Source organism: Polyodon spathula, chromosome 5 (assembly GCF_017654505.1).
Source record: "Polyodon spathula isolate WHYD16114869_AA chromosome 5, ASM1765450v1, whole genome shotgun sequence".
Lineage (NCBI taxonomy): Eukaryota > Metazoa > Chordata > Actinopteri > Acipenseriformes > Polyodontidae > Polyodon > Polyodon spathula.
Window position 1 is genome coordinate 26,436,683 of NC_054538.1, and position 20,845 is coordinate 26,457,527.

General features: G+C 34.9%; 1 protein-coding gene across 2 annotated transcripts in view; it reads right to left on the reverse strand.

Annotated features, from left to right (window-relative positions):
• Positions 1-9,649: 9,649 nt before the first annotated feature.
• LOC121315762 (myomesin-2-like) overlaps positions 9,650-20,845 on the reverse strand; it is a 48,665-nt gene continuing 37,469 nt past the window's right edge. For both annotated transcript variants that reach the window (XM_041250143.1, XM_041250144.1), the window contains exons 24-37: positions 20,581-20,625; positions 20,159-20,295; positions 19,380-19,524; positions 19,217-19,276; positions 17,001-17,068; positions 16,594-16,707; positions 16,389-16,476; positions 15,957-15,995; positions 14,889-14,994; positions 13,470-13,633; positions 13,101-13,137; positions 12,808-12,830; positions 12,631-12,686; positions 9,650-10,413 (exon numbers count right to left, since the gene is read on the reverse strand). In XM_041250143.1, coding sequence (XP_041106077.1) covers positions 10,108-10,413; positions 12,631-12,686; positions 12,808-12,830; positions 13,101-13,137; positions 13,470-13,633; positions 14,889-14,994; positions 15,957-15,995; positions 16,389-16,476; positions 16,594-16,707; positions 17,001-17,068; positions 19,217-19,276; positions 19,380-19,524; positions 20,159-20,295; positions 20,581-20,625 — 1,388 coding nt within the window. In that variant the 3' untranslated portion in view covers positions 9,650-10,107. The remainder of the gene's footprint in view (positions 10,414-12,630; positions 12,687-12,807; positions 12,831-13,100; positions 13,138-13,469; positions 13,634-14,888; positions 14,995-15,956; positions 15,996-16,388; positions 16,477-16,593; positions 16,708-17,000; positions 17,069-19,216; positions 19,277-19,379; positions 19,525-20,158; positions 20,296-20,580; positions 20,626-20,845) is intronic.

Here is a 20,845-nt window from a genome sequence, read left to right on the forward strand (position 1 = left end):
TCTCCTTGTTCCTGGATAGTAAGTGTTATTTCCTAATTGCTTATGCCTCAAAAGTATAGAAAATGGCTATTATTCCCCACAAACTTTGTTTTTGTGACCAGGACAGTGATATTTCAAAATATCACTATTTCCAATGGGAAAACAGGCAAATGTGTCTTTTCATTCACATAAAGTCAGAAAAAAACATATGAATCCAAATGAACATGTATTTATACTAAAGTAATACAAAAATGACTACAAAAGATTTAGAAGTGAGTAGTTTTTCGAGATTTACGATTACACTGTAAATCATTATTTACACATTATTAATAGTGTCTGTTATTACAAACACTGTGTATATTTATGTTGTATTAATTAAAGCAACTGGTTTCATTGGCTGAGAGAAGCTTCTCTCCCTTGCAGCAACTGAAAACGTATCTGAGACTACAATGATAGACACTCGTGTTTCTGCCTTGGCGATACTGCAAATTGAAAAAGACCAAGCTCTAAACATAGGCAATGTCATCACAAGGTTCACAAGCAAAAAAGATAGACACCTACAATTTTTTTGACAAGGTAAGGTAATTATTATTATTATTATTATTTTTTAAATGTACATTTCGTATTTATCATTGTGAAACATTTTACGTATGTGTCACAAATATTAGTCTCCTGGCTACAAAGCATGTGGCAGTAAAAAAAAAATAAGTAAAAAAAAAAAAAAAAAAGAAAAAATGGTGATGGATATATTAGGGAAAGTTGGTTATTTAAGATATTTTTAAATGCATGTATGGATTATGTGACCATCTCTTGTTTAGTTCTACACATGTTTAGTTCTCTTTTAAAACAATTCATATCTGCTACTACAAGATACTGTGGAATGACATAAACATCAACTTTAGCAGTCAAAAACACTAGGGCTCTGGGTCATCCCTCTATAAAGCTCACAGAAGCCCTAGCTGTGCCCCAACCCCCCCCCCCAACACACACTTTCAACGCTCACACGTCACCTCTGGTTCTCATTGTCATGTGATAATCTATAAAATAAAAATGAGACAGTAGGCAAGATTTAGGTTTTACTGCACATGCTTTTACCACTGTTGTCAAGATCTTCTGAATTTATTCTGCTATACCAGTGATGCTGAATTTCCCCTTAGGCTATTCATATATCAAAAATCTGGGAAAAGACATTTCAGGTCACTCAAACTGTTACTGTCTTTCAGACTTCAGCCCAGCGGAAACAAAAAAAATGTAATATTGGTTGCCAGTCTATGTTTCTGTGGGATGTGAGGACCAGGATAACATTTAGAAAATTATTTAGAAAACATACTAAAATGACCAGAGCCAGTATAAGGTGCTTAACCAGGGCAATTCAGCCCCCACTAGGCTTAGTTAGGTCATATCTACAAAGTAGTTAAAAACTAATTTTTAAACATTAATTATTGCTTTTATATGTCCACACTTTGCAATATTATTAAGATAAATTGAAATTGAAATATTTATTTATGATAGTTTTAGAACATGTCCGTAACATCTAACCAGGGACCCCTCATTTGCCAACTTCAAACAATGTATAACAGATCAGGGGGCAATAAGTATGTAACTTTGTGTACTGCTTACACCATTCTAAATTCAGTTATTTACTACTCCAATATATAATTTGAAAGGATGAACTTTCACATTATCACTAATTTTTAGATGTCAATTATACATTTCCAATACAGTTCAAAGTGAAAGTATAGACAGAATTATTTAAACCGGCTTATTATATTAATGCTACTCTGAAAAATTCTGACAAACAAAAACATATTCTTTAAATAATATAAAGTCCATGCTTCATACCTTTGCAAGATAATGTATTTCAGTTCATGTATTTTTTATCTTGTGTGGGGTTTGAAATAACACACATTCTGAAATACCCCACAAAGCAAATAATTATGTGCATATTGAAATGTAAAACATTACTTCCATTAATTATGAAGTATGATATCTATTTGTATGCATATTTCATATAATTCTATATTTTTCAGATTAGCTCTAATGTTAACAAAGACACGTTCCACATCACAATTGACACAGCTGTATTATTTATTGTTCATTTAAAATATTGTATTATTTGGTACTCACATACCAGAATGCCCAGGGATGACAAGTCAGAAGCTGTCAAATGCATTGACAAATGTTTCTGTCTTTAATTATTGACAAACATGTTCATATGGCTTTTAGATTTCAGCAAAGACAGATTAATTGACAGACTTGGACCTGCTAAAAGTTGTTTTTATTAAACCTTATCGTCAACTAGAACAGGGGTTTCCAAACTTTATTGGCTCAAGGTCCCCCATGACATTAGGCATTCTGACTGAGGACCCCCACCCAAAAATTGGATTTTGATACCTTTAGTGAGAGAGGTTGTTTGTTTGTACTGGTAGAAATACAACTGCTTTCAATTATGTCTGACTGTAAATGCAACATACACTTGCCTGTGAAGGTAATTGGAAGCGGTATGGTTAATTCATTTATGTAGGGAGAAGAAGATATATCAAGAACTTCTACTGAAAAAAAAAAAAAAATTGTAATTAAACAAAATATATGTTATAATATAAAGTGCATTAATATAATTGCATGTTTTGTTCTACTTTAAATCACCCCCTTTTGTTGTATAACAGTACAGACATGAGCTGGCATTAGTGTCACATTCGAAATAACCAGCTGCATTTGTGTAAAATAATTGATTCCCCCGGTTTGGGCAACATTTGCATGTGCTTTGTCAGGGTCTGTGGCAGGGTAGAAGCTCTGCTGCTGTAAATAGTGTGTGTGTGTGTGTGTGTGTGTGTGTGGGGGGGTGGGGGTGGGGGTGGGGGGGGGGGGTGGGGTTGGCAGGGATTGGGTTAAATCCGACACTGCCAGCAATCACAGGTGTGGCCATTCCCCAACTATGATGAGAGGAGAGGAGAGGAGATTTTTGATTGTTTAGTGTGGAAACCCCTAGAAGAACCATAATGAGTTATTGGTATAGAATATAAAAACACTGACATTTCTAAAACCAGCAACACTGTGATTTCCACAGCGGCTTTTTTACTTGTCAATCAAACAGCTCAGACTGCTGTTGTCTTCCATACTTGTATTACAAACTAGTTCAAATAATTAGAAAAAAAATTCATGTTTATCATTTATGTAGAGAAATTTGATCTGTCAGCTACGCTAACTAACATAGGTGGTTGATAAATTGGTAAAAAATTACTTTTTATATATACTGTATACCAACCAGAGCCCCCCAATACAGGTGCTGTTCACTTCTGAACAGTCACAAACCCAGCAGTGCGCTTCACGTGAACAGTTCCGTGAGTGTCCTACTAGCACCGCCCTGCAGGTCCAGTGTCCCTAACAACAGAACATTAACAAAACATAAACAACCAATCACAGAACACTCACACACACACACACACACACACACGCACAGTCTACTGGCCATGCATGCCTGTCGCGCCACAGTTCTCACTGAGAGCTCTCGTGAGCAGCAACACAACACAGACGCTCACATTAAAATATCTTGTCTTTATCCCAGGATTTGCATATCACAGGAGAGTAGAAATGAGTAAACTCTGTATGCCTTATATGGAAGTGGGTAAATGCTATATTGCCCAAATATGGGTAAACGCTGTTTACCTGTGTATACCCTCGACTGCACCACTGCTGTATATCCTTGTGCACGCAAGAAATTAAAAATAGCAATTCAAGATTTAACTTAGCAACTCACTTTGTTCTTTCAAGGTGCTTAGCAACATATTATTAAGCTTTGCTTTCCTTTGTGGCAAAACAGATCTCAACAGGTCTATCTGTAACGACAACCCGCATAAAAAAAAAAAAATAAAAAAAAAGTGTAATAATAATTAGTGCCTCTCTATGATGTTTTTATACATGTATTGCTATGTATAGCTATGTATTGTAAAAATGATCAGGTAAACACAGCTGACCATGTTAAAGGCATACTGTGTTGTTCAGCAGCGGTTTTTATTTTCATGTTGAGCTCAGCTGTTTTCTCTTCAAGCAGCACACAAAACAAAATTAAAAGCATCAAGCTGAAAAGCCAAATGAAAAAAAAAAAGAAATACTTATGCCAAACAGATAAGCCAAGCTCACACATTTCTTGCCAATTATAATACCAAGTTACAAGACATAAGAATTACTCTACTGAAATAGGGATCATTAAATGGACAAGAATAGCATAATAAAACATTTTTAAAAATCTGAGCAATTACAAGAGAGCTTTGTGAAGTGGATTTGACTCAACAAATGTACATGATAGTGAAAATAAATACTGTCCGTCTTCTACTGTAAGATACTTTTGGGTTCCTATGGGATATCTTTGGATGATGATAAATAAGTCTATGTGTAGTATCTCATATGTTTTTTTTATGTACAAATATACTATTTCAAATTGGCCAATGATAACTTTGAACCAAATTCAAACCAAAACCAGTCCCATTATTTCCACACAAACTCTCAAACACCTTTGTGATCCTTATCCCTCTATGATTTGTATCATTTTTACATACTGAAGAAGAACCTTACCTTAAACACTGGTTTAAAATATCCATTCTTTTGATTATAACCTTAAATAACTATAACTTGTAGTACGGTATTTGTATTATCTGTACTTACAAAACAGTTAATCCAATAACAATGTTCTGGTATGTTTTCTATAAACTGTGTTTACATGACTTTTGAAGTTTCTTGTATACATGTAACCATACTGTAGTGTCTGTTTTCTGAAAAAATAAACACTAGTCTACGTTATGGAATTGTGTAATACAAATACATTAATTAATTTTAGTTTTGGAGTAATAAAACCAAATGAAGATACAAGGTATTGTAAAGTATTGTTATCTTAGTGTACAACACTGTAAGACCTTCAATATACACAAAATCTTGTATGTAATGTGTGAGTAATATTTTCCATGGACTATAGAGGCTTAAAGTGACACTACTGAAAGAAAAAAAAGCCTTCATATGCCACTTTGGTTATTCTCAAAATAAACTGACAACGTTGAAAACAAAGATCAAACCTCAAATTGTTTTTCCTGTGCTAAAGAGAATCCTATGTGTTTGTATTTAGCATTGTGTATGTACTAAAAAAAATGTCTTTGCTATGATCAAAGAGAAACACACGTAGCCTTGTTCCACAAAGATGAAAATAATTAACATTTAGTGTTGCTTTAGTTTGCTACGCAGCGTATTCCTTGTAGGTACTTGCCCTGCAGGTTTAAAGTGCTTTTTAACATTTCAGATTTGATATTACTCAATTTGCATCAGTTGTGTGAAAGATTATTCAGATTTTTAAAGGATCTGTCGGTTTTAGTCCTTTGCTGCTCTGCTAACTAATTGTTCTGCTCTTTTGTAGATGTGTCCTAGTACCCTTGCAGTGGTCTATTTACATAAACATGAATAGTACATGTTCCTAAAACTTTGCTTACTTGAACATTCTAGTAAAGTTATACAATATTACTAACCAAGCTTTTATAAGCATTGAGTCCTATTTTCTGTTTCTTCAAATAGTCGTCATGCTCATGATTCAACTCCTGGTTTAAAGCCCTGTTTACACAATACAATACCAAGCAGAGAGACATTTTTCCCAGAGTTAAAAAACTGTAAAAACAAAACATAAGTCCACAAAACCGGGAACAGAGCAGTATAAATGCATTATAGATGATGAAGGAAGGGTATATAGCCGGTTTATTATTATTTCATAGTATATTCCAGGTACCATTTGTAGGCAACTATATATTTTTTTATCATCTTTTACTACCATATGCCAAACCTCAGTTGTCAAATGGCAAAGTCGGAAGATTAGTAATTTTGCTTGAATTGTGCATTGGTGTGTTAAGGGTTTATAACACTATATTAGTAAAGTATAATAATGTCTTCAAATTTACAGAAAGTCTTCTGCGCCTAACATGTAAGAATCTTATGCCAGAATATTGCCACAAGGAAAGGTCAGGACACTAACACATTTTTTGCACATCCACTCAACTCCACATCGAAAGTTCAGAATCCTATCTTCTGATATTAAATACGATAAAATCAAAATAATAAGCACTGACTAATGGGGGGGGGGTTAAGCAAAATTACAATAATTTGATTAAAGATGTATTTTCTCATCACGAAATGTGCCATGTGATCAGCTAGACCTCAAACACTGTGTTGAACCGTTCAGCAACAATGGGAAAGCAGAAGGATCTCCGTGACTTCACAAAGGACCTTGGAGTGAATGTGCATGCAACCATTTTGTCATTCAATGCAGTGACTGCATTGACCACATGCCCATCAAGACAGTGTCCAGGGTGATCTTGTATTGCAGTGTTTCCATAAAATCACCACCTAAAAGCACAATACTTTGCACAGATGTATTGTGACAACTTATTGTGGCCCAAATTACACATATATTTCTACCTTAAAGGTACTGACAATTTTCGACCATAAAAAGAAACAAGGACCAGGAGTCACAAATGGAAATTAGTTAAGGGGGCATTCAGGACAGAAAATAGGAGGCACTTTTTTACACAGATAATTGTGGTAGTCTAGAACCAACTCTCCAGTAATATTGTTGAAGCTGACACCCTGGGATCCTTCAAGAAGTTGCTTGATGAGATTCTGGGATCAATAAGCTACCAACAACCAAACGAGCAAGATGGGCTGAATGGCCTCCTCTCATTTGTACACTTTCTTATGTGCTTATGTTTTTATCTGGAAAATGCACAAGGAGCATTGCAGAGGTGAAGTCACCTACTATATGAAGAGGAAGTATAACTTCTTGGAAATACTGTATGACATGTTACTGTTCAATAGATTAGTCTGGAAGTCACCATGAGTCCAACAGACACACTTGAAAAAATGCTCTGAATAGATTCCAAATGCTGTGTCATGCCAATGCTTAGTGTACTTTGGAAGTAATTTCCAAACATGCTGTAGCCTTGGAGGTACTGTTGCAGATCTCAAACACCATCACCGTCACTAATCAACTTAGCCAGACTAGCACTGTATTGCCTAACAAACGTACATACCAATAGTTATCTACAATATAATATAGGAGAAGCTTCAATACTTGTATAATAAAATATTCAGAATTTCTAATTCACAATGTTCTATTCTTATATATGTAGAAAAACAACATATCTTCAAAGGCAGATCAACCCCCTCCTGCATTATCACAAGGAATGTTAAATTTGCAATTTTTGCAACTGAATTGCACTCAGATATGACAATTGTCTGGCTATCTGCTTCAAAGCCATCTCAGATCCTTTTTTTTTTTTACTCCCAGTTTATAGTATTCAAAATCTAATTTTGATAACAGCAAAATAAGAAAAAAGAATAGGGGTCATCTTTTAGTATTTAATCATATTTATAATGTGTGTGTGTGTGTGTGTGTGTGTGTGTGTGTGTGTGTGTGTGTGTGTGTGTGTGTGTGTGTGTGTTGTTCAGCCTTTCAATTTATGTAACATACATCACCTTCAATAAGCTTATGTAAAAGAAAACTTTGTCCGTGTTTCAAAGTTTTTCCAAATTTGAAACCAGTGGTCACCCATTAATGTTCGTAATAACTAATATTTATTAAATTTTAAAAAAAGTTTTTTTTTTTGAATTTCAAATACTAAAAAAAACAGTGTTATGCATTTTTGTTGTTATTTACTGTGAAATTTTAAATTAAATTAAAAAAAAAATTTTTAAGTAAAGTTCATATATAATCAATTATAGTTATCTATATTCATATATATATATATATATAATTATATATAATATCTTATCATATATATTAATATATATATATATATAGAACGCATCTTAATAAATATATCATAACTTAATTATAATAAATTATGCAAAATGAAAGCATGTTATGTCTCATTGCTATGTTTCATAATTTTAAATTGGGGTTATATTACATATGATGATAATAAATGGAGATTTTCCATAGCAAAGCAGTATGGTCTGCATTACAAAAGCATTGCTTTTATCAATAGTACTTACACGTAAATCAGACATGTTTACCGGCTTGTGTACCTTTTTACTGATGCAACAGTGACACCTAGTGGTAACCTAGTTTTTTTTCCAAACGTCCCTAACTTTAGCATACAAACACCTTGACCTTGTCAGCCACTTATAAAAGTTTACCACAGTATTTTTACATGATATTTTAGCACTTTCCCCATGGTTATACTATGTATTTACCACAGTGTACCCTGGTTTGCCATGTACTTTTAGATGCTTTATCATACCACTCTGCTTTATAATGCTTACCTGTGCTTTAACTGTGCTTTATTACACTTTGCTATGATTTTACTATGAGAAACGTTCATAAGGGGTCCCACTGCACCAGTTTAAACTTACAGTCATAAAAATTGCACTACTACGACTATATCTGCCTCATTCTAATACCACCTAGACCAAACCGTCCAAAGAGACTACTGTAAAAGGAAGCTGTGTAGTCCAGTGGTTGGAGAAAGCTGTCAAAACCTCTTTTACCGAGGAGTGGTCCTCTAGGGTCCAAGTTTTAGGATCGAGTAAACAACTGAGTGCACACTGGGGACTCATTTAATGAATTAGAGGAACACGAGACAGAAAAAGTCACAGTGTGGGGTCAGATAATCAAAGGTAGCTCATTTCCGTTGACTCACTGGTTTGTTATTTTTCCCTATGAGTAAATTACTTAATCTCCTTGTGCTCCCAGGAACAGTCGGAATAAGCTTTGCATAGTTCACACACCCTAGTCTCTATAAGTTTCCATAAATAAAGGCATCTGCTAAATAACCAAACAATAAAAAGGTTGATAAAAACATGTCTATTATTAAGCTGGAAAAAAAAAAAAACCCTGGAGGGTCCTTATTAAGCCTTTCATTAACATAATTAGCTAGTGCATTCTGGGGAGTTTATCAACATGTTAGTAGAGCAGGTCGCCTACATTTTTAACCCCTGGGCTTTTACAGGATTAGATTGTTGTATGATGTTTCAGCTAGATCAATACATTTATTTCCTAGAGAAAATGAACTCATTAGGCACATCATGTTCTAAAGCTGTCAGATGAGATTGGTATTAGGTCTCTTTAGTCTCAGAATAATTGCATTCCACAGGTGCAAGGCAATGGGGCAGCCTATTAATGTATTTTGAATTACCAAATGATACTTAACTTTCTGTTAAAGTTGTTGACAGGTGGTCTTTAACCTGGCAGGAAAACCATGATGCAGATGTGTTTCTTTCAAGGACTGTCAGGACTGAAGTGCACATTAATGAAAGTGTTAACTGGGGAATACTGGAAGTGTAAATTCAACTGTTCAATTCAGTAAGGTAAAGGGATCGGATAAAAAGTAGAAACAGCTGCAAGATGTACAGTACTGTAAATCATGTTTTACTAATTACTGATATACAAGTGGTTACTCTTTTAGCCTTTTTTTTGTGAACAGTTCACCAAAGGTTTGTACCCCAAGCTAGAATCAGTGCCATCTTCGCTTCCTAAAATGTCAACATTGGAATAACTAGTGTACTTTTTTTGTCCATCCCATTTATTAATATATAGTGACAAAAAAAAAAAAAAAAAAACATTGAGTTTTAAATACTGTGGGTAGGAGTGGCCCCAGTGGTAATTGTTTTAAAAAGTGCACAGACAACACAAAAGTGACTTCTAATCTTTATTAACACAAAGCAAAAGAAACATAATAGAGCAACTCTGCAACATCTGTGTATTAGTTAGGTAACTTTACTTTAGACAACTGTGTGCTGCTGTGGATAATACATATTCAGTATCTCTTAATCCACAAATACATTTCAGAAGTGTTTTTACCAATGAAGGTGCAGCTTTCAAACTTAAATAAACTAAACATTAAAGCAAGAGTCATTTTTCACCAAACAGCCACAATAGTCAGGAAGCCAAGGTCATTGAAGCTCCTCGGCTTCTAAACAGCAGTGATGTTTATTTTTATCACTGCCCTTTTATCACAACAGGTAACACTATTGAAGCACTAAAAATCCCTTGCCTCTTGTCAAAAAATGATAGTTAAATAGCTTCAATTGTTTCTAAACCCATGCTATAAACTCAGCATTGTATTGCCACTTTTTTTGCAGCATACATTTTCTTATTTACTTCCTATGAGGAGGTTGCTCTGCTGGTTTAGGCATTTTTCCAGGTTTGGATGCTGGAATATCGTCTCCATATTTGTACACACTCACAGTGACATCAACAGTCTCCCCACCACATTTGTTCCTGACATTGATGCTATATTTTCCTGAATCCTCTGTTGTGACTTCTTTAATGGTGAGGCTGGCGTATTTCCCATGTTCCAGGGTCACTGAGAAGTGATCATCCAGTTCAATTTTCTTTTCATTCTTGTACCAGACTACCTCAGGAGTTGGATCGCCAAACACAGTACAGGTCAGACTAAGGGTCTAAATAGGATAATAGGGAGGATTCGTAGCAAAGACACAACAGCAAGGTAATTCATGCAACTACAATATTCTGAAAACTGACCACATGGCCTTCTTTGTTATGTCAGACCTTATTAGTATAACAGGAAACCCTTTTCACATGGATACAGTTAGAATATAGTTAATAAGAATTCAGTATTTAGATTTATTAAGTTAACATCCATAATAATATGGCAGAGTGGGATTTGTTCGTTCTGCACAGGAATTGTTCTTTTCAAAACCCATAGGATAAATGTAGTTAATTCCTAGCGCTATACACCTGATATAACAAACAAACCAACCATTATCACTTCAGCTCACTAAAAAAAAAAGAAAGGACATCTATGGTAGCATTACATCCCTTAGATTCTGGTGCTCCTTTTAAATGAAATATAATAAGTGAGAACTATATGCCATGTTCTATATATTTTACATTGACACGTGGCCATTTTGCATATTTTATAACATTAATTTGCCGGAAAAACTATATATATTAAAAATGAGACAGTCACACTATGTCTCTTAATGTCTCAAATTGTTATTGTATTTATTTATTTTTTTTAATAAATTTAGTAGTCGCCAATTGATTTTTACCCTATTTTTCTCCCAATTTGAAATAGTCAATTGTATTATTTTAAGCTCAGCTCACCACTGCCATCCCTGTGCTGGCACGGGAATGGTGAAGACGAACACACGCTGTCCTCCGAAACATGTGCCATCAGCCGACCGCTTTTTTTCATTCTACAGGTCCGCCATACAGCCACCTCAGAGCTACAGCGTCGGAGGACAGCACAGCTCCAAGCAGCTTACAGGCAAGCTCGCAGGTGCCCGGCCAGTCAACAGGGGTCACTGGTGTGCGGTGAAGTGAGGACACCCTGGCCGACCTAGGCCCTCCCCACCTGGGCAACGCTAGGGCAATTGTGCGGCGCCCCTTGGGAGCTCTCGTCCACGGTCGGCACTGAAATAGCCTGGACTTGAACCGTCGACCTCCAGCCTATAGGGCACCACTCTGGATCCCCCTGTTATTGTATTTTCTGCTGGTCCAGAGTGAATATAGCAGTATTTCTTCCTCTACGTGGAATTTCTCACAAGTGGGAGATACAATATGTATGATCCTGTTGAGCTTGCTTTTCGTACAATGGGACCTATTTAATAGTTTATGTTGTATGAATTGGGAATTAGAATTTGATATAATGTTATTATAATCCACCTACAGCCCTTCCCACTCATGATGTAATATGTATATCTAAATACATAGCCCAGGTTTCCCTCGTGTTCAGATTAACATTAACTTCTCTGTCATTTATAAAAGATAAATAATCCCTGTTTGGCAAAGACAGGAACCAATCCTCATGTGCTTCTCTATATGTTTCTTGGTACTTTAAAGTATTACAAAGGATCAAATGTACCCACAATGAATGGGGAGAATCATTTTTACTGTATATGTGTTGAACATAGAATGTGTTCTTATGTATGACAGAGGGAAATTTAACACTTAATAAAATATGGGAGTCTTAAATCTCATTTGTTACTGCAATGATTAATATTGGGGGGGAGGGGGAGGGGCTTCTTTATGAATGGGCACTCAAGCTTTTACTCCTGTTATGCTACTTACCCATACTCAACCATTCCTATAATTTAGGCACTTACACTAAATGTATTGCCCTGACCATCAGAGCCCCACTAAATTAATTCCTGCCTCCTAAGTGATTTGATCTGTCAGAAAAATAACACTTCAAAGCAAAAGGAGTCGAATCTGTCGAAATCATTTCTTAGAGGGGGACAATGTTGCATGTACAAAACAAATAAGATGGCAGCTGCTTTTTCATTACTACTCTTCATTGTCAGTTTTAGTTTTATCGAACTAAGCTTGATTTAATCAATATATATATATATATAGATATATATATAGTTATATATATATATATATGCCCCCCTGTATAATATATATATAATATATTAAAGTGACTGATAAAAGCATTGTATTAAAAACTACATTAACCAAAGAAAATAAATGAGAATGTCAGGTGATTGGTTTGAGATCCTTTGAGATCTTAATAATGTATGGTTAAATAAGAATAATTAATATAAAACCATATAATACAAACTATATGATACAAAGAAATCCCAGTATCACATCAGTATCAGGGTCAAATAAAACAAATAAACACATTTCGAATATACAGTATAAATATTTACCTTGTTTTCCATGATGGTTACCACATCAGGCAGACCACCAATAACTTTGCCACGATCTACGAATTAGAGTATTAGGTTGTTAAATACTGCTTCTGCTTTTAGTAACATGATCAGAGTTTTTAAAGGAATACATTTTAAATACATTACTTCAAGTGTGTTATTTAATGTAGTACTTACTACTTTCAGCAAAAGCTGCTTCCCTAAAAGAGAAAAACAATATTATGACAATATTATTGAAAAACAGAAGAGATATTCTTTATATACCACAGTCAGTGAGATATTGTGTTTCAGTTTTAATCTAATTTCGATATGCATTGGTAATGAGAATTTTAAATATACATTCAATATTTATTAAATATATTCATATCAGTGGAATCAGTGTGATTATTATTTTTTTTCTTTATGTGAACTGTGATGAGCAATAACTGACTGTAAAGCACTTTACAAATATGAATCTTTTGCTTTCTTACTTGAGTTTCTGGAACTCTGCATATGCGTCTTCATAAGCTGAAATATAAATTGAGTAAAACAGAGTTTTAATAAAGGTAAAAAAAAGCATACAAACAATGCACTCACACTGGTTAGGCACAGTTTAACTAATAATACAGTAATTACTTGCATTTTATTGTACTATTGCAAAACAGTATGCATATGCATACTGTAGTTGCTAAAAATAAAATAAAACAAAGGGTTAATTATCTGAATTATTAAATTGATTAGAATTGTGAGTATATACCTCCTTGCAGACTACATTTAAAAACAATCACCTGATTGCAGATGGGTAAGTGATCTAAAGGTTTGTGTTACAAACAGGATGTTCTGCATGGCTGGTACTTTACCTTGACCAGAGAGATCAATGGACCGGTGGTATGACTGCTTGGCATCCAGAATCTCGAAAGTGTATTTGCCTTTATCCTTTTCAGTAGGTCCACAGATCTGCATCCAGGCCTGTTCAGAAGTACCACCAATTCTCATCTTCTCAGATGAGGAAATCTTTGTACCTCTGAAACACACAAACACATAAATGAATCATATTAGACACATAACAAAACATGTGAGCAACATACATATCCCCTGCAAAGGATGATAAAAACATCACATTACAGGTGTCAGTATCAATGATCTGAGTATTTACATAACAGAATGTCAACAAGAGCTAATCTGTAGCATAGGAATGTGTGTACAAGCTCCCTCCACTATACCTCTGATGCCTGGGATATGCTTATAATAACCGCTATCACCATGGTTTTAAAAGGCTTATTCAGTGCCACAACTTCATCTTTATTTATTTATGAATTTATTCATCCTAGATTATTTACTAATATTTCCATATCCAAATATGTGGATTGACAAAACATGCAGATGTTGTTAATCCTACAGTCCAGATTAGGGAAAAAAAATACATAAATAATGCATTATTTAGATCAAAATTCATAAAACATTATAGCGAATGCAGTGACTAGCACAGTGAATCATATAGTGCATGGTAGCCTTGAGAGCAGCACTGCTGCAATTACTAATATGAAGATATATTATATTCAGTCAGTCTCTTGTGTAATGGTTTCATTTATATGTATTCTTATTCATTGCTGTTTTTATTACAACTTTACACAGTAAGAGATTGTCAATGATTGCAATAGATATATCATTTACGCTTCTCTGGTTTACTTCCAGTTATCTGAATCTGAACAGAGTAACCCATTTCACAAACCCAAATCAAAATATCAGCCGCTGTGCAAACACTTACTACTGCATATACCAGCTGAGAATTACAATTTCTTTCCAACGTGCCAGTCTTTGCACATTTATAAATATATTGCAGTAGTCTTTTTTTTTTTAAGGTTAAATCAGATTTCTAATTTAGAGACAGGTGACTGGATGTTATTGGAATATGATGGAATGTGAGAAGAGCAAAAAGCAAAGGTGAGAGCAAGATGTGTACAGCTGTATAACCGTCATTGTGAAGACTCAGAAATGTTTTTACCCAAGCTATAGTACACAAGTTACATCCTGATAGGGTTTGCCTTTTTAATTTTGTTTAACCTAAAAGTGCACAATGTATTTTCAGTATAAAAGTAGTTGTTGTTAGTGTTTAGTTTAGACTTAAGTTTTCTGATTATTGTGATTCTTAATGGGGTTAAGGAAATACTTCACAAGCTGTGGTCTGTGCGCATTTACTGATGCTAGAATAAACAAATAATGCCTGGGTACTGCAATAATAATATCAACAAAATGATTGTTTTAGAAAAGCTGCATACTTGTGAGACCACACTGTTCTCATTTCTTCTGTGTAGTACTTCAAGTAGCACTGAAGCCTAATTCCTTCTGGGGTGCACTGAATCTTCAGGTCAGAGGCGGAGGATCCTAAAACAAAACAAAAAGCATTTTAAAAACAGTTACCTTTGAGTCATTTTCTGAATCTGTGCATGTTTTATTCATGGTTTATCTACAGTTCCATACTGGCCAAATAGGAAATATGCAGGTTTATTGCAGATGTATTGTTATGATGCCAGATAAAACAATACATCTTAGACCATCTTTAAGGGATGTGTCACTATGCCCTTTTTAGAGTTTGCACATACAGTAGAGCTATGACCAAAAGTCCAGTGGTTACAGAAAAGGGCTTATAACCAGGAGGTCCCAGGTTCAAATCCCAACTCATTCACTGACTCACTGTGTGACCCTGAGTAAGTCACTTAACCTCCTTGTGCTCTGTCTTTAGGGTGAGACCTGGTTGTAAGAGACTCTGCAGCTGAGACACAGTTCACACACCCTAATCTCTGTAAGTCACCTTGGAATAAAGGTGCCTGTTAAATAAACTAATAATAAATACTAATTTTAGGATATAGATCTTTTTTTGTTTGTTTTTTAACATCATGTAATCAAAGAAACTACAAAACTATATTGCCAAAAGTCTTCTGGAAGCCATAATAGTACAATACATTAAAAATTACATTTAAAAATGCGAGATTTTTCAATTTGTGTCAGTTTTCCATTAAGTACTGTATATGGAAAACTACAGAGCTTTACATAATTCCATATGTTTACGTAATAATATTCAGCAGCTTTTATTCTACTTTATGAAGCAAATCTAGTTCATTTTATAGGGCGATGCAAAACCTTTGGCCATAGCTGTCGTACTCATCAGGGTTACTATACAACAGTAAATCGTAGGCAATCTTCCCACTCTTGTTAATGTATTACTAGGACAATTAAACAAATGAAAGTTAAGAAAATTACTTTTGAGTCCTATACACCACTCTAGGTGTAGTATATTAAAGAAACATCAAGAAAAAAAAAAAAAAAAAAAAACATTGAGTACTTACCAGCCATTCTGCTAATGCCATTTATGATATCGTCAAACACTAAAACAAAACACAAATAATGTTGTAGACAATAATACACTTATTTCCGCTTAGTTTTGAGGATGCTTAAAAAGGCAGCCTATTGGTGGACCTTAGAGGGGAAGCATGGGAGGCAAAATAATTTGGAAATGTCCAAGACTCTGCATGTTTCCACAGAGTTTCAAATGTAGATTAATTGTTGATAATTAAAAAATAAATAAATAAATAAATCATACCACATTTTAAATTATTCAGAACTATAGTAAAAAGTAACATCTAATGAGAGATCTCAGCAGTCTTTACAAGTTTTGTTAAGGATCAATCAGGTAAATAGAGTTCTAAATACTCGACTGTATACTGTAATTTATTTCTGTAAAAGACAGTGAATGCAGGGTATATGCAGGGTTTCATTACCTTCGCCAGCTATAGCAAATGCGGACACATCCTGCCCTCTGTCATCGGTTAGTGTTGCTTTAAAAACACCCTGGTCTTTCTTAGAGAACTGGAAGTACAGAAATTATTGTGCACTGTTAATGGTTGTTCAGTATTGATTCTGAACTATGTTTAATATAACTACATGGAATATTCTTTGTGTATAGTGTTTTTGTGAAATGATTACATGAGGGATTGGCAACTTGCATATTCCAGACATTGCATTAGCTGGTTTTTCAGGTATAATCTCGACTTCATCCTTGTACCAGTGGAACACAGTTTCTTTCTTGACGTTGGCCACCTGTTCCAATCAACAAGACATGTCAACTCATGGCAGATGCACACCAAATTAAGGTTGCATTATGAATAGAAAAGCCATGTTTATCATGATTTTATAATGACATTTTACTATGTCATGGGCCTAAATTCAGTTTATATATTCTGTTTTGTTTTTATACTGTATTTTATACTGTATACAAGTATTGTTTTTGCCTTTGTGGAGCGCTTTGTGGCGACTTGTTGCAAAAGGCGCTATATAAAAATAAAATGGAATTGAATTGAATTGAAAATAACATTTTATACAGATAGAATTACCTTGCAGATCAGCATAACAGTGCAATCCTCTTCTACATGCCAATAAAGATATTCCAGGAAATGGGGACCTAGTATTAAAAAATAGGATGTAGTGCATGTAATATAGTTGACATGAAGAAAGAAGACTGGACAGACTATCCACTCAGCTGTGGTGTGTTCCTTTGAAAACACAGAATTAGTTTGAGCAATTACTTATAATCTTATAATTGAAATGTCGACCTCACCTCTGCAACTAATTTATCGTATTGATGAGTGAAGACTGCCAGGCGCCCATGTTCTGCCGTTTGGCCGATCATCTCTTTTCATACCTATGGATGTTCTCTAGCTACTGAACCCTTGAGGTGAGGGCAGCATAGAAAAATGGCCTCATGACTTTTTCATTTTTTTTTTTATTTTGAGTTTGTGGACATAACTATGCTAACATGGTAAGCAGAATATATTTGACTTTGTTACAGTAAGTGTTTAATTGTCTTTTTACAATACTTCTTAAAGTACATGTACAACAGCAACAGGCCATGTATATGGCATGGCATTTTTTATGTTCTGCATCTGTCAATTCAACAATGTGGTTTGCTGACCTGGCCACAAGTGTTAACAACTTTATTAATTGACTGTAAATCAGATTCCCTGTTGAATGTGCATTTATAAAAAAATAAATAAAAATAAAACATAAAGCACAATATTAGTCAACATATTGTTTTAATCACATATTGTTTAATCCCTGTTAAGCATGGTTGCACATTTCAGGATTTTTTTCCATAAAAAAATGTATATTTCACTGACCAGCTTTTGTATCAGTGTGTTCGCTGCACAAAGGATTCCACTAATTCAAACGTGGGCTTTCCGTGCTCTTTTTAAACAATCCTGTGATTATGACCTGCCTGTTCTGTAGTTGTTTAGCCTGAACTTCAAGTTTGATTTTCTTGTTTTTGTGTACTGCGCTGTCAGGATGCTTGTCAATAGTATCTTTTCTTAGATGATCCAAAGACACATCACAAGTCTAGCAAAAGAGAATCCCACCATCTACATGCAATGTCTCCTTTTTGTAGCTCTGAACGCGATCTTCTACGTACGGATGCAAAATTAATTTGGCTTTTTTTTATTTTGTCAACTGTCTGCATTTTTAATGTTAATCATACACTGCAGGCTAATAAATCAAAAATATATAAACAACCATTTTAAACTTCCCGCCTCTGACTCGAATGTTACGTCATTGTACATTATCAGGAATTCACCAATCGTGAAGCATGTATTTGTTTGACCCTATTGCCGTAGTAACCAAATGCACTGCATTGACGCAAGACCATATACATCTACTGTAGAGCTGCTTCTACTTGATAAAAGTATGAAATGAACAGGGAGGTGAATAGTAATGAAAAATGCTGTAAGAAAAGTAAAATGCATATTTTTCACAGTAGGCAGTCAAATACACGATTTCTGTGAAATTTGAAATATTGTGAATTTTCTGGGGCCCTACATATAAGGCTAGTATGATCTGTGCTCAGTCTGTATCTAGTTATTACCTCCTCCTCACACAGCTCTAGTAACGTCTGTCTGGTCCGAAATACTCTCTCCCTGACTCTTCTTCTCACTCTCCTGTGCAGCTGTTTTGCTGGTTCTGTGCTTATCACACGTTGAGACACCTAGCAAAGTTAGCACCCTTAAGTGAATGTGGTTTGCATATGAAATACCTCCCTAGTGGGATTTTGTGACATTAACATTATTCATTACATTTAAATGACTCGGACACAGTACTTTTTCCACATTCTTTTTTCCATGCGCTAGGCGGCCTGCCACTGTTTACAAAGCAGGCAGTAAAGGGGCTTACTGCATGCAAAACACGTACCCGCTGTTTACTGAATGAGGACCAAAATGTTTATTGACAAATTTTAAAATGGATGAATGATTTAATCTCTGGATTCTTGTGAGTTTTGGTTTCCTGAATTTCATCTGTCTATAATTATCTGCACACACTACTGGAAGTAGAATGGTCTATTTTTCTAGCTTTAGTATTGATTGACTGCACAGCTATAGCTGTTGTATAAAACCCTCTGTGATTCTAATACATATTTAACATACTGTGTAAAAAAAGGCCATATTTTACATAACTTACTGATAATTTGTATTGTGCCTGATGCAATGTATAGACTCCAAATCACTCTTAGGAGATAATATTGATTTACTATCTCTTACCACTTCTCAGGTCAATGAAATACCTTGCTTCCTGAGATACTCCTTCCTCTGGAACTCAGCCTCTTTTAGGGCAGCCTTGAAAACTAAACATAACAGAGAGTGACAATATTATAAGACACCATAAATATACTTAATTATTACTGCTGCTCTACATGTTAATAAGACAACATATGCAGTTGGTCTTACCATCTCCAATAAGAACTAGCGAGGACTGGTTTTTAGCCTTTCCATCTTGAATTTGAACGGTGTAGGTACCTTCACTGTGCGCTGTGAACTTATCCATCACCATCTCAATAATGCCAGTGGAGGAGGCACATGTAATCTTATGTGTCTGAGGATATACAACACATTCAATCATTTCACTACAGTAAAATGTAAGACTGTAGTCTTAGCATTTGTATGATTCTGGCTATTTACAGTTACGTCTTTGCCTTTTTATCTGTTTTTCCACAAATGTAAAGAAGGGTCTCCTTCTTACACCTCTTCATATGCAAACAGTATCATACCACCACAGTAGGGTGTCATTCCTTAAGGATATTGTAGCAATTAACTAGTTTCTGGCAGTTCACAGATCTATTGCAGAGGGTGCTTGATGGATCACAATCGTAGGGACTCTTGTTATAATCTGTTCTGTGATTGAGTTGTTTCAGTGTCACTGTGGGACTGTTTGAGCGATGCAGGCTGCAGAACATATGACAGTCAATGACACTGAGTTAGTGCTGATTGAGTGAACTGCAATGTGACCAGCTGGGGAAGACTAGGAAACCAAGTGTATTTTGCTGTGTTCTGTTATAAAAGTACTCAGTGTAAGAACCTTCGTGGATGAACCGGGACATCCTAGGCTGGACATTAGGGTCAAGGTAGGGTCACTAACAATCTTGATATATATTTCCCTGTATCTCGTGTTGGGGCTGCAATTGATTTACTTTCAAAAATCAAAGAAAATTATAAAAAAAAAAAAATACCTCACTATTTGTGACTTCTTTCTCATTAATAATAAATCTGTAATTGACCGCAGAGGACAGTTTTTCGGCTTGTATCCAGAAACGAACTTGTCCTCTCTCAAAGATCTCATAGGACAGTTCAGACTTCAGAGGGATCACTGAAAAGGCAAGGAAAAAAGAATGCTTCAGGGGGAATGTTGTTTTAGATACCACACTTTGCACTGTTACACTGATTAACATACAGTACTTATTACTACTGTAGATTTAGAAAAATACTTTTTTAACAGTTGTTTGTACTGATGGGGAGATTGAACTCTAAGTATTGCTGCCTGTTGGTTATTCAAAATTAGTTATTCAAAGTTGAGTTAGATTAGATGAGTTTGGATAATACAATTGTTACTATCAAGTCAGGTTTACAAGGTTTTATACTATTTTGTACTTACTTGGGTTCTTTATTTCACGACTGAGGGCCATCAGTTTTTTGAGTTCTGAAGCATAATAATAAAAAAAATAACAATTCATACACAAAATTACAAATGAAATGTATATGAAGTTAAAATCACATTAATGGTTATTCATTAAGTGGCACTGTGTGAATACTGGAACTCTGCTTCATTGATCAAAAAGAGTACTCTTTCAATTTGGATTTAGGCCAATCAGACTTAGTTTCAAGCTTATGTGTGGGACTTTAAGTACTATTAGTACTTG